This window comes from Canis lupus, chromosome 20 (assembly GCF_011100685.1).
Source record: "Canis lupus familiaris isolate Mischka breed German Shepherd chromosome 20, alternate assembly UU_Cfam_GSD_1.0, whole genome shotgun sequence".
Taxonomy (NCBI): domain Eukaryota; kingdom Metazoa; phylum Chordata; class Mammalia; order Carnivora; family Canidae; genus Canis; species Canis lupus.
In genome coordinates this window covers 5231102-5249226 of record NC_049241.1, presented here as the reverse complement: position 1 = coordinate 5249226, position 18125 = coordinate 5231102, and the positions used below count along the sequence as shown (strand labels likewise).

The following is an 18125-nucleotide window of genomic DNA, read 5'->3' as shown; positions in this document are numbered from 1 at the left end:
CTCTCAGTTAGCCACACCCACCATATCCTTGCCTACCCCTGGTTATTGCTTAAATGGAGAACTGACAATAGAGGGATTGAAATCAGATCAGGGGAAGGGAACTGCCCTCTATATGAGAAGCTAATACTCTGTCCAATGTGAATTTGCGGGGTTGGGGATGACAGATGATACTTGAGAAATGAAGATGTGAGAATTTTTGCTTGATGCCTCTTGCCTGTGGAATATGTATACATCACCTGTTTAATTCTATTTGGCATTGTTTTCTCCTTGTCAGCTCACTGCATTTGACAGGACAAATACTGAGTCTGCTAAGATACGAGGTAACTCTAGAATTTTGCTCACATTCATTCTAATTATCTTTCTCCCTGACCAAACCTCTTTCTAAAATGGCTAGGTTTTCTGTTTGTTTGATTTTTGTTTTGTTCTTCCCAAAGCAATAGAAAAGTCCGTGGTGCCTTGGGTCAATGACCAGGATGTCCCTTTCTGTCCAGACTGCGGGAATAAGTTCAGCATCCGTAACCGCCGCCACCACTGCCGCCTCTGCGGGTCAATTATGTGCAAGAAGTGTATGGAGCTCATCAGCCTCCCTTTTGCAAGTAGGTAACATGGAGGTGGGGCTGTGGATCCTGATCTATTCTTGTGACTAGCTTGTTTGCTAATCACCACCAGGTGATCTTTTGAATGTTTTTGTTTAAGTAACTTTCCCTTGGGATCTTCATCCATTCATTTGTTGATTCCATGAAGCCTGCTATAGGCCAGGCATGATGCTAGGGTCCAGGGATACAGTGGTAGATAATAAGGGCAGGCAAATTTTTTCTGCCCTTATCAGGCAGAAAAAGATAGTAAATATTTAAGCTTTATGGGCTACAGTGGTCTCTGTGACATTTCTTCTTTTTTTAAATGATTATTTGTTTGTTTGTTTATTTAAAGATTTTATTTATTTATTCATGAGAGACATAGAGGCAGAGACACAGGCAGAGGGAGAAGCAGGCTCCATGTAGGGAGCCTGACGTGGGACTCCATCCAGGGACTCCAGGATCATGCCCTGGGCTGAAGGCAGGCACTAAACTGCTGAGCCACCCAGGGATCCCCTTTAAATGATCTTTTAAAAATATTTTTTTAAGGGCAGCCTGGGTGGCTCAGTGGTTTAGCGCCGCCTTCAGCCCAGGGCCTGATCCTGGAGACCTGGGATCAAGTCCCACGTCAGACTCCCTGCATGGGGCCTGCTTCTCCCTCTGCCTGTGTCTCTGCCTCTCTCTCTTTCTCTCTCTATGTGTCTCTCATGAATAAATAAATAAAATCTTAAAAAATTTTTTTAAATCTTTTTAAACTTTTTTAAATAAAAGTATTTAAATAACCTTTTAAAAATCATACTTAGTTCTGGGGCCATATAAAAGCAAGCTGGACTTGGTTTATAGGTCATGTCTGCTCACCTCTGGTTTATAAGGCATTATTCATTCTCCCAAAGGGTCTAGCATCTAGCCGAGGATACAGACCTAGAAACATATTATGGCTTTATAAAGAGATAAGCACTATGAGAGAAGTTGCATCAGATACCCAGGAGAGCTGACCAGATCGTTGTCAGCTGTGCTTGGAAGTGGCAGCTGAGACTTTTGAGGATATTATAACAGAGTCTTAAGAAATGAGCAGCAGGAAAAAAAAAAAAATGAGCAGCAGGGATGCCAGCATGGCTCAGCAGTTGAGCGTTTGCCTTCAGCTTGGGGTGTGATCCTGGGGTCCTGGGATCAAGTCCCCCATTGGGCTCCTTGAGGGGAGCCTGCTTCTCCCTCTGCTTGTGTCTCTGCCTCTTTCTCTGTGTGTCTCATGAATAAATAAATAAAAATCTGAAAAAAGAAATGAGTAGCAGGCTAGTCCTTTCCTTTGAGGTAAAAGTCAGTTTATTGGGGATCCCTGGGTGGCTCAGCGGTTTAGAGCCTGCCTTTGGCCCAGGGTGCGATCCTGGAGCCCCAGGATCGAGTCCCGCGTCAGGCTCCCTGCATGGAGCTTGCTTCTCCCTCTCCCTTGTCTCTGCCTCTCTCTCTCTGTCTATCGTAAATAAGTAAATAAAATCTTAAAAAAAAAAAAAAAGTCAGTTTATTGTCATATAGAACAGACTGTAACATCATAAGATGAGAGACACTGAGTGCTGGGGGGATCGAGAGCATGGATGCCTAGGTTTGGGAGGTGATTTGTGAGAAGAGCCTTAAAAGACAACCAATATTGGAATGCCTGGGTGGCTCAGTTGGTTAAGCATCTACCTTTGGCTCAGGTCATGAACCCAGCTCATGGGATCAAATCCCACATCAGGCTCTTTGCTCAGTAAGGGGGTCTGCTTCTCCCTCTGCCTGCTGTTCCCCCCTGCTTGTGCCTCTCTCTCTCTCTGACAAATAAATAAAATCTTAAAAAAAAAAAAAAAAGACAACTATGATTGCAAAGAGGTAGGGCAAGAGGGATCCTGGGTAGAGTGTGGAGCAGGAGCAAAGCTGTGGAAGGGCCCCAGGGGATGGTTAGTAGATGAGCAGGTAGAGTAGTTGGGGGAGTGTAGAGGACATGTTTGAGAATTTTGGGGATGGTGCCTACAAGGTTAGGTGGAACCAGAGGGTCTAGAACTTTGAGTCTCAGCTGGTAAAAAGTTGATAAAGATGATTTCATGGACTTTGGGCCAGTTCTGGAACATTTGGAGTGGTTTTGTAACCCTGGGGAATTCTGCTGACACTGCATGTACTATTGGCTTCAGAGCATCTGGACAACGTGGGGCAGAAGCAGATGCTTCTTCTGTCCAGTTCTGACATCCAGCAGGCACACATTACCTTGAGACTTCCCTTTTTTTCTGAGACTGACTTTCGGTCTCACTGGAGACTTCATAAGCTATGTTTTTGAGACACTATTCGCATTTCTTGTCTTGCGCTAATTAACCAACATTTCCTGGACAGCTGCTGTGGGGTAGCCCTGTTGGATAAATCAACCCTGTTGAATAAGACAGTTCCTATCCTCCCAGAGTCGCAGGTTCATAGAGCAGCTTTGGGTATATAGAACTCTCATTCAGGGAGAAAAGTGGAAAGTGACATGGTAGGGAGTGACATGGTAGGACCTAATAGGAAGGGTATATTTAAAAAAAAAAAAAAAAAAAAGGAAGGGTATATTGTTTTTGCCTCAAGGAATAGAGTAGGGCTTCCTGAAGGATGTACCATTTGAGCTGAGCTTTGGAAGGGGTAGGAGTCAGATGTTTGGGAGTGGGAAAGTCTGAGGAGATGTGGATTGTGTTGGGTCAGGTTAGAAATGGGCCTCAGAGCCTCAAAGAGAGACCTTCCTAGGTCTGGTTGTCTGGTTCTTTCCTGGCTGTCTGTAGGAGTCCCTCCCACCACAGAGCCTGACCTCCAGGAAGGCAGAGGTGTGGTGCTTCTTGGCCAAAGACAGAGCCTGCGTCAACACCTGTGGCCTCCCGTTTGTTGTGAGCAGTGCGGTGATTGGAGGCTATGGGCTCACTGCCACCTGTCCTGTGTTGTGCTTTACAGACAAGCTCACCAGTGCCAGCAAAGATTCCCTGAGCACCCACACCAGCCCCAGCCAGTCACCCAACAGTGTCCATGGCTCCCGCCGGGGTAGTATCAGCAGTGTGAGCAGTGTAAGCTCCGTCCTGGATGAGAAGGATGATGACCGGATCCGCTGCTGTACACACTGCAAGGACACACTGCTCAAGAGAGAGCAGCAGATTGATGAGAAGGAGCACACCCCCGACATTGTAAAGCTCTATGAGGTGACTCACTGTGTGTGGTCCTGGGCCTGATTGAGATAAAAATTTGTACACATTTTGGAGAATGCTTTGGGAAGTTGTTCCTTTGAATCATTTTTAGTTTCTGCTAAAGGGCCATGAGCCATGGTATGGTTTCTAGCTAGGGATCTGGGTGATTCACAGAGTCATCCTTGCAGCAACCTTGTTTCCTCACCCCTCCTTGTCCACTTGAAAGCAGGAGGTTGGAGACTTTGGTGGCCCAGGGGCAAGAGGAAGAAGGAAGGTTGCCATGCAATCTGGACAGGATGAGAGCAGAAGCTGAAGCAGATAGTAAACAGTGGACCAGAAGAATCCTCTAAAACTCATTTAGGAGCTTTAGGCTTTATAGGTTTGAGTGACTGCCCATGAGTATAGAGCTTCTCCTTTTGAGTCCATTCAGATGCCTCAGCTCTCATTATACCAGCAATCCCAAAACACATTCGGTAGGTGCATACTTCGAGAAGAACATAGGGTAGTGCAAAAACAGAGGATTCAGAGTTAGGGAGTGAGTCTGCCTTAATCTCCCGATGGCCAAGGGGGACCTGCAGGCTGAGAAGGATTAGCCAGCTTCATAGGCAAGTGATGGGAGGTGGAGAGGAGGAGATCAGCCTGGTGGAGGAGCAGCTGGTATAGAACCCCAAGCAAAAGAGCACACAGGCCTTCTACTTACAAGGGGCCATGTCCTGATAAAGCCACCCTGAGTTGAAAATATCAGAAGTCAAAAGTGCATTTAATACACCAAACACACCAAAGATCATAGTGTAGCCTGGCCTACCCTAATCATGCTGGGAACACTTAACGTTAGCCTGCAGTTGGACAAAATCCTCTAACAGATCTGTTTGATGATAAAGTCCTGAGTGTATCATGTAACTTACTGAATACTGTATTGAAAGTGAAAACCAGAATGTATGAGTACAGAATGGTTGTAAGGGTATCGGTTGTTGACTCTGTGATCATGTGGCTGACCTGGAGCTGGGGCTGCCACCACTGCCCAGCACCATGGGAGAGTGTCGTATTGCATGTCACTATCCTGGGACAAGATCCAAATTTGAAATTCCAAATACAGTTTCTACTGAATATCTATTACTTTTACACCATTGTAAGTTGAAAAATCACAAAGTCTAACCATTGTAAGTCACAGACCGTCTGTATATTGGTCTACTGATCACTGTGAATGGTCACTGTTAGCAGATCTGTGGATCATAATGGCTGTATTTCTGGAATCACCATGAAGATACCTGACCACTAAAATGGAATTAATGAAACCCTGCCCTGAGCTGCAGATGTAGCTATTATCCATCCTATGTATGGAGTTCATGACCTGATAACTCATTTTTTTTTTTAAATAGCCACCATGCTTTTTCCTTCCTTCATTTTTGAAGTAAGCCCTGGCAATGCCTTTTGCTAGTATCTTTTCTCATCTGGCAGAGAAAGAATGTAGCCACCAATTCCTTTCTCTGCCCTGTAAATGCATTGCTTGTATCTTGCTCCCTGCAAAAACATCCTGTCAAAAGTTCTGCTGTACTCACTTTCTTTCCTTCTTGCAAGATTTACTGCTTTTAAGGGCTGTCTGTAAATCAGGAAGTTGATAACAACAATAAAAACAAACAAAAAATATGCATATTTCCGTTTTTAAAACTACATTTAAAGAAACCATTTTTTAAAGTAAACTCTATATCCAGTTTGGGGCTTGAACTCACAACCCTGAGATTAAGTCAATGCTCTACTGACTGAGCCAGCCAGGTGCCCTGAAAACTACATTTTAAATTACACCTCTTTTCATGTAGCATAACTCTTCTGTACCTTGAGGATACTATTCACCTCTTTTTTGTTCTTAGAAATTACGACTCTGCATGGAGAAAGTTGACCAAAAAGCTCCTGAATACATCAAGATGGCAGCATCACTAAAGTAAGCTATTCTTCTGTTTTTCTAATTCAGTAATGACTGTTGGCTGGCACTTTAGCACAGCTCATCAGTAGCTAAAAATGAAAACCTTAATTCTGACTGTGCTTTTCTTCTATGACCAACTCTGGAGAATCTTTGTCATGTCTGTATTTCTTTCTTCTCCTTTTTTTTTTTTTAAAGATTATTTATTTATTCATAGAGACAGAGAGAGAGAGAGGGGCTCAGAGACACAGGCAGAGGGAGAAGCAGGCACCATGCAGGGAGCCTGACTTGGGACTCAATCCAGGGTCTCCAGGATCACGCCCTAGGCTGCAGGCGGTGCTAAACCGCTGCGCCACCGAGGCTGCCCTCTTCTTTTTTTTAAATTTTATTTATTTACTCATGAGAGACACAGAGGGGCAGAGACATAAGCAGAGGGAGAAGCAGGCTCCCTGTGGGGAGCCTGATATAGGATAATCCCAGGACCCCCAGATCACTACCTGAGCCAAAGGCAGATGCTCAACCACTGAGCCACCCAAGGGCTCCTTTCATGTCTGTATTTCTGTGTGGCACATGTTATAGTCCTAGGTAGCCATGTTCAGGTGACCCTAGTTCTGGTGGAGCAGGTTTGGGCAGGGCCTGGGATACAGGCACCACTGCCGAGTGCAGCATCTGGAGGTGAGCAGGGACAGTGTGCTTCATGTGCTGGCCTAAGGAGATGCTCTTGCAGGCTGGCACTGAGGTATCCGGGCTTAGAACAGGCATTTCCTTTAGAGCAGGGGTTGGCAGTCTTCAGCCCACAGGCCGAATCTAGCCTGCTATCGGTTTCTTTTTTAACTGAGAGCTAATTTACACACCAGAAAATTAATGATTAGTAATTTACATGCCCTTTTAATATATACGAGTCAGTAGTTCTTCACAAAGGTATACAATAGTCAATTCAGTCTTAATTCTAAACATTTTCATCATCCAGAGACACCCCACCCCCATTAGTAGTCACTATGTATTCCCCTCTTCCTAGCAATCACTGGTCTGCTTTCTGTGTATAGATTTGCCTATTTGGGACATTTCTTTTTTTTTTTTTTTTAATTAATGATAGTCATACAGAGGGAGAGAGAGAGAGAGGCAGAGACACAGGCAGAGGGAGAAGCAGGCTCCATGCACCGAGAGCCCGACGTGGGATTCGATCCCGGGTCTCTAGGATTGCGCCCTGGGCCAAAGGCAGGCGTCAAACCGCTGCGCCACCCAGGGATCCCCTGGGACATTTCACATAAATACACAACCATTTGTGTCTGGCTTCTTTCACACAATGTAGTGTTTTCAAGATTCACTCCTTTGGCAGCACATCCATTTGTGCAGATCCGTGGTATGGTAGACCATACTTTGTGTATCCATTACTTTGTTGATGAACAGTTAGGTTTGTCCAAATAATGCTTCAGTGCATATTTATGTACAACTTTTTTTGTGGGCATACAATTTTATTCGGTATATACCTAAGCGTGGAGTCGCTGGGTCATGTGGTAACTAGGTTTTAAACTTTTTGAGGAACTGCCAGACTGTTTTCCAAGATGACTGCACCACTTTGTATTTCCCCTAGCAATGCACGTGTGTTTCAGTTGCTCCATATCCTTGCCAATGCTTGTTTTTACCACTTTTTTTTTTTTTTTGGATAAAATTTTATTGGTGCATAGCCGTGCCCATTGTTTGATTGTAGCTGCTAGTACAGCTACCGCAGCAGACGTGAATAGTTTTGACAGATTAACTGGCCTGCAAAAGCTAAAAATGTTTATTATCTGGCCCTTTATAGAAAATTTATGCTGACACTTTCCTAAGAGCATTGCTCCTTCTGTAGGTTAATGATACATGAGCTAGAATTTGAAGTGCTACCACTAGAATCAGATCGCAGCAAGTCTTTTCCCAGCCTGCAGAAAAACAATTATGGGACCCAGCGAGGGTTATCTGCCTTTGTTTAAGCCTGTGTTGCCCACCTACCACCTTTGTCGTGATGCATGTGGAATTAGATGTGCCTTGTTTAGAACAAACCTGTATTTTTATTTGCCCATTTACTGTGGCAATAGTGTCCCCACAGAACAAAGCTTGGGGTGCCTGGCTCACTTAGTAGAGTGTGTGACTGTCAATCTCAGGATTCTGAGTTCGAGCCCCATTGTTGGGCATGGAGCCTACTTAAAAACAAACAAAAAACACAAAGCTTGGCTTTTTCATGATGTCAGTGATCATGTTCTAAGTCTATCATGTGAGTCTCACATGAAAAGAAAATGAACTTTTTCCTTTACATGATCCTTAAGGAGTATCCTAACTTATAAGTCTAAAAATGTCTGACGTAAAGAATATAATCAGCTAAACCCCATTGGTTTGTGGCAAAAATACCCCTTCTCTTGCATGTCTCCCTGCCTCTACTCTTGCTTTGGGGCTCTTCTAGTCCCTGCTCCCTCCCGCAGTGTTTTCCAGCTTATGGGGAGGGGAAAGAGAGTAGGAAGGGAACAGAAAAGAGGTAGGGAAGCTTTTGTGGACTATCCTTATTTCCTCCGTCCTAGCAACTGGGTGTATAAGGGAAGGATACCATTTCTCCAGCCCTCTCAGCCACTAGTGTCCTAGGGCCTCTCTTATGTTTGTACCTTCTTTTTTTTTTTTTTTTTTTTTTAATGTTTGCACCTTCTATACCCCATTCTTCCTGTTTTCATTCCAAGAACGTGGATTCTGAAGAACAGGAGGAAAGGACACATTTTCTTTTCTACCTGCAGTTCACTGAGCAATAATTTCGATCAGTGGAGCATATATCGTCCCCGTGAGTAGGTTGGGAGAAGCAGCTCAAGTGATTCTGATATATACCTCCCTTAAATGGAGAATCCTTGGCTTGAAGCACCTGTCTCATGTGCTTTTCCTCCCTGAAACTTACTGGTATCAATACCCCTCCTCCTACCTTTGCCCATTGGTTTGAAATTAGAACAGGACTATCTTCTTCCTGGATGTCAGCAAGGAGAACTGTGTTCCTGGCAGTCTGATCTGGCACTCAACTTTCCCTCATGATGTTGTTACCCGGGGGCCTCCTCCTTTCCCTTAATCTATTAGTTTTCTTGTTTTGTACCTCAGACATAGTTGTGGGGCACTGGACCTCCCCATCCAGCTGGGAACTACCATTGCTGAGCACATTTCCAGATGTCTAACTCCTACTTGTTTTCCAAAAACTGGCTCAAAATGGCTTTAAGCACATTTTACTCCCTTATTCATTTGATGGATATTTATTGAAAACTAGTTATGTGCCAAGTGCTATTTTAGGTACTGGGGCTGTAACAATGAACAGTGAAGACCATGTCTGCTGCTGGAGCTTCATTACTGTGGGAGCACAGGCCATAACCAAGTGAACAAATCATGAAGTAGGTAACTCCAGACGTGATAGGTGCTCTGTGGGGAATACATTTGGTTAATGTGACTGAGACCAAGAGGGTTCTTTCAGATTTGAGTCAACCTTGTTATTTTCCACATGACTTGGAGATATCAAGACACAGTACAGCATTCCCAGTTCTGGTCTGATGTTCTTTTTGCAAACTATGAGCTTTGAGAGGATGAAACCACCTTATTGGATCCTCCAATTATAGCACACACCAGGGTTTTTTCCAGCGGATGCTGTCTTGTACATGGTAAACCAGGTCAGTGCATCAGTCCTTTCTGTTTTTTTCCCCCCTTTCTGCTTATTCAAAGTAAATTGCTGCTGCCTCAGAAGGGAGCTGAGTGGCTGTTGCTGAGGCTGCGTTAACAGCTGCAAGACTTTCTGAAGTGTTTTTCTTTTTAGTGAGCACTGATGAAGCTTGGCCATGTGCTAGTTAGGATATAAAAATAGGCCATCATCATTGCACTTGCATTTCAGGCCTGATGGGGGCTACACACTTGTAAATGAATGGTTCTAAGATCACATAACTACTATTGTTCTCTGAGTTAAGTGGAATGAAGTCACCTCTGGCCTTCCCTGAAGTCCCCTGCTCCACCCTAGGCAGTTACCCATGTCTCTTCCCTTCTTAATTTGGAGTCTAAGTGCTTTTCTCATCCTGGAAGCAATTGTTCATGAGGCCCGGGGGATTCCTCGATCAGCTTTCCCATTGTTCCTGTTCTCCCTGGGGATAATCTTTGAGCGAGAACAGCCAGCTGCTTTCTTCTCTGATGTAGGATAACCAACTTATTTAGTAAACCACTTTATGTTTTACTGGGTATAGTGAAATTGTTTAGGGAAAGTAGGCTGAAGGAGATTCATTTGCATTTATTTTGGTGATGAGCGTTAAGAGCTAGTCCTTAAAGGCCTAGGCATAAATCTGTTTTTGTGGTGTCTGCAAATTAAAAGCAGCTTCCAGTTGATTAGTTTGTTAGTATGTATGTATGTATTTATTTATTTATTGAGATTATATTTATTTGAGAAAGAGAGTAAGCGAGAGAGCGAGTGCAAGAGATCACGATCAGGGATAAGGGGCAGAGGGAAGGGGAGAAGCAGACTCCCCGCTGAGCAGGGAGCCCAACACAGGGCTATATCCCCAGACCCTGTGACTAGAGCCGAAGGCAGATGCTTAACCAACTGAGCTACCCAGGTGCCCTGATTATAGCACTTATATTTAGAAAAAAAATGAGTCCTGCATTGTATACAGGAGTGTGAAATATACTACTTGGAGAAAATTAGCTGTGTCTCCCTTTGTAAGGCCCTAAACCCTTAGAACCCTTTTCCACAATACTCCCCAGGCATCCTGATGAAACTTGAATATTTCCATGATTTTTCCTTAGTGCTGGGGAAACAACTTACAGTCTGGAACATGCTGGTGACCTTCGAGTGGAAGTGCAGAAAGTGTACGAGCTCATAGATGCTTTAAGGTAAGGTCTTAAGTGATGTCAGACTTGCTGCCTTGAGTGGAGGAGGTGCTATTTCACTGAGGGCATGGGTGGCTGGCAGGCCTGAGCTTACCCAGAGTCCTGTTGATAGGGAGTATGAGTGAGGAGCAGGCTGTGAGGTAGGTGCCAGCTCTGGCACTCAGTGCATCTCAGTAGCTTGGTTAAGATTTCTGCTGTTCATTATTATTAAAGAAATACGAACTGATTATTGACACCATCTTTGTACCAGCCATTGGTTGTATCCACATCTCATTTATTCAACCAAACTTAGCCAGTGCTATAGGATTACCTTAATTTTGTAGTTAAGAAGGTATACCACAGCTAGCGAAGTGGTGGAGCCAGGATAGAAACCTGGATTCTTTCTTCCAAGTCAGCAACTGCTTTTTAACCATGGACCAACTGTTAGGGTTAAATCACCCCTTTGAGGTATAGAAAGTATACCTCAGAGGGAGGTACACTCTCAGAGGGAGAGCTAAGATGAGGAAGCCTTGTCCATCCGTCTGTGCAGGACTGACCTAATATAATTTATGGGCCCTAGTGCAAGATGAAATTGCAAGTCCCTGGTCAGGATTATTAAGAATTTTAAGATATGGGGATCCCTGGGTGGCGCAGCGGTTTGGCGCCTGCCTTTGGCCCAGGGTGCGATCCTGGAGACCGGGGATCAAATCCCACGTCGGGCTTCCGGTGCATGGAGCCTGCTTCTCCCTCTGCCTATGTCTCTGCCTGTCTCTCTCTCTCTCTCTCTGTGTGACTATCATAAATATATTAAAAAATTTAAAAAAAAAAGAATTTTAAGATATGGGTCTTGGAGTGGCTTCAGCCTCCTGCTGCCCACTGTTGCCCCCAGCACTGTCCACAAACCCCCTGGCCCAGTTTCTGCTTATGTACCAGCCTGAGAAAGCTGGTTGCTTCCTGCTTCTCCCACTTTGCCCCACTCTAGGGGCCTAGGGAGTCCCTCACTGAACCCCCAGGCCCTGCCGCCATTAAATTAAAAAAAAAAAGAAATGAAAGTAATTTAAGAGAGTGACACAAGAATATTAAACCAGGCATAGGTTACTTATCCATGAAGTTGGGTGATGTGTGGTCAGTTCCTTGGCTGAGTGTTGGTCATACATCCTGTGCTGTGTCAGGGGCCTTGGGTACAACCAGATGGTAAGAAATAGGCTTTGCCTTCAAGGATGTGTTGTGGAGTTTTTAACTTGCTTTCTCTGTGGATGGTCCTGGCACAAAAGCCTGGCAACTAAGAGATTTCACTCTTGTTTCTGGGACTGGCAACACCTGTTACATTGATGTGTTTGTTTCAATTCAGTAAGAAGATCTTAACCTTAGGCTTGAACCAGGACCCTCCACCACATCCAAATACCTTGCGGCTACAGAAGATGATCAGATACTCAGCTACACTTTTTGTGCAGGTAAAGCCATCCTATGGTGGCAGAAGTGTCTTGCCTCCCCTGCTTTTCTGCCTCTTAGAAGGCAGACCACACCAATGGCTTGTTCTGTATTTGTACATTTATTATTTTTAAAAAATAATTATGCCACATTTAGAGAAAAGTCTGGATTACAAGGAAAAGTAAAAACTTCTTAATCATGTGTCCCCAATATCGTCACACATCATCCCGGTATATTTTCTTCTTTTTTTCCGTTTAGATTTTTTTATATAAAGTAGTTATGAGTAGTGCATGTTTGCAGATTTATGTCTTCTCTTTTTAACACTGAATTTTGTATCATGAGCACTTATAGTCTTCGTTTAAACAGCTACCATTTGAATGGCTGCAGAATACGACTTTCTCTGCACCATCTTTCATTTAATTCTGTTTCATTGGGTATTGATAGATTCCTGCTTTTTTTGCTAGTATGAGTGCTGCCTGACAGACATACTGATACATGCCATTTCTTCCTCAGGATAAGCTCCTGAGAGACTCTTCCTGGGCCATTGCTTGGGAGAAGGCAGCTGATTGTTCACAGGTGGACTAACCTGGGTGTTTAGAGCTGAGTTGGCTCTGCCTCAGAACACCCCTTGGGAGAGCCATAGTGAACCATCTCTGGGGCTCAATGACAGAGGCAGCTAGCAGAGCCCTGCTGGGTTAGTTTTCCAACACCGTATTGTAGAGAACTAGGCCTTTTCTCCTTTTGACTAGTGTGTATTCAACAGTCACTTGGTGAGTGCCCACCGTGTATCAGGCAATGTTTTAAGTGCTGCATGTTCTCCCAGGAGCAAAAAGACATTCCTGTTCTCGTAAAGTTTTTTTTTTCTGGTGGGACATAGACAAGAAGCAACTAAAGTATATAGTTTATGAAATGGTGAAAAGTGCTGTGGAGAAATGGAGAGCAGGGGAGGGTAGTGGGGGCAGGAAGTGCGGATGGAGTCTTACAAACAGACTTCATTAATGTAGGCTTATCTTCTTTCTGAAAGGATATAAATATAAAATTGTCTGTGACTCCCTACAGGAAAAGTTGCTGGGTTTAATGTCATTGCCAACCAGAGAACAGTTTGAGGAACTGAAAAAGAAAAGGAAGCAGGAAATGGAGAGGAAGAGGATCCTGGAGAGACAGGCAAGTGAAACACAGGGACTGGCGGCATCTTGAACCCAGAGGCCACCCCAGGCTCCCAAGGGGTTCTCTGTGAGATCAAGTCAAATCAAAACTTCTCATGCCATTTGATTTGCATCTCTCTTCTGTTCTTTTCTGGCCTCTCCTCTGTAGATAACAGTTATTTTTCTTCCTGGGTCAGTCCTCTTTGTCTTAAAGAGATAATGCCAATTTTCTCTGGTCCAGAATACTCTGGAGGCTGCTGGTTCTTCCTATAGCACAGCCCAGATATCAAGGAGCTCTTTGTAGAATACTTTGGAATATGCAACACTAAACAAAATAATGTACATTTAATATCGTGTGAGATCCTAGTGTCTATGACTGATACTGGGCCTCAGAGGTTTAAGACAAGCATGTGGCTGGTGAATCTAAGATTGAGAAAATCTTATCCCTTAACTTACTGTTATTCATTAATTTATTTTTGAAAATATGTCTCCTGTTTTCCTAAAAAAACAAAAAACATGATTTGACTTAGTAGTCGGATGCCTTAGTCCTAGGAAGTCTTATCAGCACAGGGACAGCGGGAGTGTAGGGGTGGCTGGTGGTGTGACTTGGTGACTGTGTTTCTTCTCTTTGGCTTTGGTGTCTCCCCAGGCTGTCCTAGAATCCCAACGACGGCTTGAGGAAAGGCGGAGTGACCTCGCATCTCATGCGGCCAACGGGGAGGTAGTGTCCCTTCGAGGGGGACCTGCTCCCCTGAGAAAAGCTGAGGGCTGGCTCCCGTTGTCAGGAAGTCAGGGGCAGAGTGAAGACTCAGACCCCCTCCTCCAGCAGATCCACAACATCACATCATTTATTAGGCAGGCCAAGGCTGCTGGGCGGACAGATGAAGTGCGCACGCTGCAGGAGAACCTACGGCAGCTACAGGATGAGTATGACCAGCAGCAGACAGAGAAGGCTATTGAGCTGTCCCGGAGGCAGGCTGAGGAGGAGGACCTGCAGCGGGAACAGCTGCAGATGCTTTGTGAGCGGGAGTGGGAACGAGAAAGAGAGCAGTTCCGGGCCGCGTCCCTACATACACGGACTCGGTCCCTGGACTTCCGAGAAATCAGGCCTTTTCAACTGGAGCCTGGCAGGGAGCCTCGCACCCACCTTGCCTGTGCTTTGGATCTAGGCTTTTCCTCAATTCAGAGCAGTACAGCTGTGGAGACCCCTTCGCCCTTGTCAGCTCTTGAACCAGTCAGAGTATGGTCTGGGCCCCCAGCCCTTGGCCAGGAGTCCTTCCCCCAGAACACCGTGTTACAGCAAAATGAGCTGGCCTCCCTAAACCCCTTCGATGAGGAAGACGCCTCCAGCCCCACAGCGGAGGGCACCAGCAGCCCTCCTGCTGCAGAGCCTTCCTTTGGCCCCTCCGCCCGCAGCCTCAAAGAATACAATCCTTTTGAGGAGGAAGAGGAGGCTGTAGCAGGGAATCCCTTCACTAACCCAGACAGTCCAGCACCCAACCCCTTCGATGAGGAAGATGAGCATCCCCACCAGAGGCCCTCAAGCCCTCCTGTTCCTGGCAACCCTTTTGAAGGAGCCACCTGTACCAACCCCTTTGAGATGGACAGTGACAGCGGGCCAGAGGGTGAGGAGCCCATAGAGGAGGAGCTGCTCCTCCAGCAAATTGATAACATCAAGGCGTACATTTTTGATGCCAAGCAGTGTGGCCGCCTGGATGAGGTAGAAGTGCTGACGGAGAACCTTAGGGAGCTGAAGCGTACCCTGGCCAAACAGAAGGGGGGCACCGACTGACGCCACTGATTGGGCAGGGCATCTTTGAGCCCGGGGCCTGGCAGGAGCCTGTGGAGCAGGAAGGGGCTGGTGGCCTGGATGGGGAAGGAGGGAGGGTGACAACTAAGATGTGCACAGGTTAGGGCAGGGAATTAGCTGTTTTGTGCTGTGCACTTGGAGGCTTTTCCATTATAGTTGAATAATAAAGGGGAACCAGAACAGGGAGAATCAGCATTCATTTGCTGTACTTCCTGGGGGTTTTGGTTTTGTCTTTTTGTTTTTGAATTGGGTTTTCCCTGTAGAAGGGATTTTAAATTTTCATTCCCGAGTATAACTAAATGCAGTTCTGTGGGGCAGCCTTCATGGGTCCATTTGCTCCTGCCTAGTCTTTGGTCTTTATGCAGTATTATAGGGCACTTTTCTTTAGTCAAGACAGACAAGATGGATTCCCCTGAACCTAACTCTGGTCTGACAGAAGTCTGTCCCCATTAGGCTGTGGGTTCTTTCACCTGGGGCTTCCTCTGCCCTGCTGGGTACATCACACCTGTGCAGCAGAGGGGGGAGGGGGGGTTATTGCCCTGAAGGCAATAGTTTAGGCCCAGGAGAGCCTAGCAGCTCTTTTTAAGCAGGGGAGGAGGGGGTGATGTTTTACCAGGGCATTTCCCTATTGGTTTAAGTCCTTTTTTGTCTCTTTCAGGAAGTTAAACTTCCAGTGCAGGCGTATCACTGGGTCTGACCACAGGCTGTTTAGAAAATAGGAGTGGTGACCTTTTTGGTTGATGGAGGCAGTAGTATTTGGGAGAAGAATCTCTACCCAAATGTTCCTCTGAATGATGGAACAATTTGTCCCCAGAGAAACCTCCCTCTAGAATTTTGGTGAAAATACCCTGATCTGGGCTTTTTCAGAGGGTCCAGGCTATAATTTAGGATTGGTAATCAGGAAGCTTTTGTGGAACACTGCCATGGGAGTGGAAGCTTCCTTGAGTCAGAAGATAAAATAATTTTTAGGGCTAGTTGATCAGCCACTTCCCTTTCGATTCATCCTGTTCTGACCTGGGGCACCTGTGAGGTGTTTTCCTACCTATGTTTAGTATTAAGGAATGGGAGTGTTTGAAGAGGCACAACCCAGGATCATTCCAGTAGCACCACAGTACTTGAACTCTTTGTCAATTATGGGCAAAAAGGGAAATTGTTAATTTAGCTCCGGTGCTTTGGTTTACAGGAACATAATCCTTAACTCATGTTGGACATCATGATACCCAAGTGTGCTCAGCTCTAGGTAGAGTTCCTGCAATTATGCTTTTTGATTAAAGAACAATAACTAAAAAAAAAAAAAAAAAAAAAAAAAAAACAATAACTGACCACTAGTCACTTTATACCCCTTAACTAACTCTGGGTCATACTTTTCACTAGTTACTGGTGTGAGAGCTGAGATTCGTTTTGTTACCTTCTGGGAAGACCCCTGTTGGTCTTGAGAATGTTGGAAAAACTGGTGTAAAGGTAGTCTGTATTTGACACTATTCACATTTCTTTAGTATCTGTTGGATCTTTGGGCTGAATGAAAAGATCCTGCATAGGGTTGTGGGAATGGGAAGTGTGTAGAGGGTGTGTGGAGGACCCTTTGCATCATGGTTGTGTTCACAAAGGCATATGAGTGGATTACTAGTGTCAACCAAGTTACCAGCCTTGCTGGTGGGTGTGGTGGTTGGAAAGTTGGCAACCAGGTATCTAAAGTGTTGCCTGGTACAGGTGTCTTTCTTCCTTCTCGTGCCCTTCCTGCGGTCGTTATGGAGGGCTTCATGGCTGCCTGGCATGCTTCCTACTGCTAGTCTCTCAGTGCTCTCTGATTGAAGAGGAAGACACTGCACCAAAAGGCAGGTAGTTCCAGAAGCTAAATGCTGCTTTCCATCATAATTACTTTTCTTACAAGAATGTATCTCTTTATTAGCTAGGGATTTCAATTCAGATTAGTTTACTGAATATACTCTTTTCCTGAAATCAACCCAGGTAGCAATCTGTAAGTAACTAAGAGCATTAAGAACCATACATATAAGAAACATTATTTTTAAACTTAAAAACACTGAGTATACTAAACCAAACTAAAACCTTCTGATGTAAGTGAATTCTTCCATAGGTGTATTCCTCCATGAATTTTTCCATGGCTGTATTCTATAGTCATAGATGTGACAGGAGATAGAATTCTCTATCCCTAACGTTTCCCAGAATTCACACAGGCACAAAGTTGGATTTACAGAGATGGGTTATCATCAGGGCAAATAAAGATGGCCGATGCATTGCAACCACAGCTTCAAGTGCTTACCTCATGTGAATATTTCACTCTTCCTGCAGTCCTTCAAAGCAAACAGCTCCAACTCAGAGAAAATAAGCAAGTTCTCGATACAGCATTGGCAGATCTCCCTAGACCTAGATCATGTATGGAAGAGACTTTGGGAATTCAGGCATCAAATGACGTTGGGTTTTTTTTTTTGTTTTGTTTTACGCCTTGTTTGTATTTTTCCATGTCTAATACACTAAGGACACTTACTCATTGTTCTTGCAGCTCAATGTCTGCTGTTTGGATACTTCTGAGTATACTTCTCAAGGTATACTTACGAGTCATCATGACCCAGGTGGTAGGTTGGACATACATTGGCATAATTAGGTGTTGGTACTCAAAGAGAGAAACTGGTCTCTTTACCAGGTTACAGCCTATGGTAGCAGATTGTACTGGTCATCTGACAGTGACAGCTTGAGGGGCATTGTTTGCATGCACTACTCTGGGGCCTTGTATTGGAACCTTTTTAAAAAAATAAACTAACAGATGTTAGTGGTTGGGAGTATGTGTGTGTATGTGCACATGTGTTGAAGGAGAGAATTACCAGATACCATCTCTGTCCCCGCCCCTTGATCACCATCTGAATATCAGAAGATAGCCCCAGCTCCTATGTTAACTGTATGGCTAGAGCCTCTGGACAAAAGTCACTGGGCTCTTCATGGGGTAAATGTGGGTGCTGCTTCTGCCCTTATCCCCAGTTATTCCTGCAGTGTCGAGCAGATGAGTTGTTTCACACAAGAATAGCAAGACCTTTGGCTATCAACCTCATCTCATGCTCCAAGAAACGGAGTCTCCAAGAGGTTGAGGAACCTTATGGCTGCCATTTGTGCCAGGCACTGTGCTACCTTTTCACATATTCCCTATCTAGCTCCACCGGCAGGCCTGCAAGGTAAATATTTACCTGGCAGATAAAGAGGTCGGGAGAGGTTAGCCTGCCC

The 18125-nt window shown here is 44.9% G+C and overlaps 1 protein-coding gene across 5 annotated transcripts in view; it reads left to right on the top strand.

Annotated features, from left to right (window-relative positions):
* The window catches only part of RBSN (rabenosyn, RAB effector), a 40035-nt gene extending 22356 nt beyond the window's left edge, over nt 1-17679 (top strand). For all 5 annotated transcript variants that reach the window (XM_038565583.1, XM_038565580.1, XM_038565579.1 and 2 more), the window contains 8 exons: nt 275-320; nt 435-596; nt 3516-3757; nt 5611-5681; nt 10443-10529; nt 11857-11959; nt 12996-13100; nt 13731-17679. In XM_038565583.1, the coding sequence (XP_038421511.1) occupies nt 275-320; nt 435-596; nt 3516-3757; nt 5611-5681; nt 10443-10529; nt 11857-11959; nt 12996-13100; nt 13731-14873 (1959 nt within the window). In that variant the 3' untranslated portion in view covers nt 14874-17679. The remainder of the gene's footprint in view (nt 1-274; nt 321-434; nt 597-3515; nt 3758-5610; nt 5682-10442; nt 10530-11856; nt 11960-12995; nt 13101-13730) is intronic.
* The last annotated feature ends 446 nt before the right edge of the window (nt 17680-18125 follow it).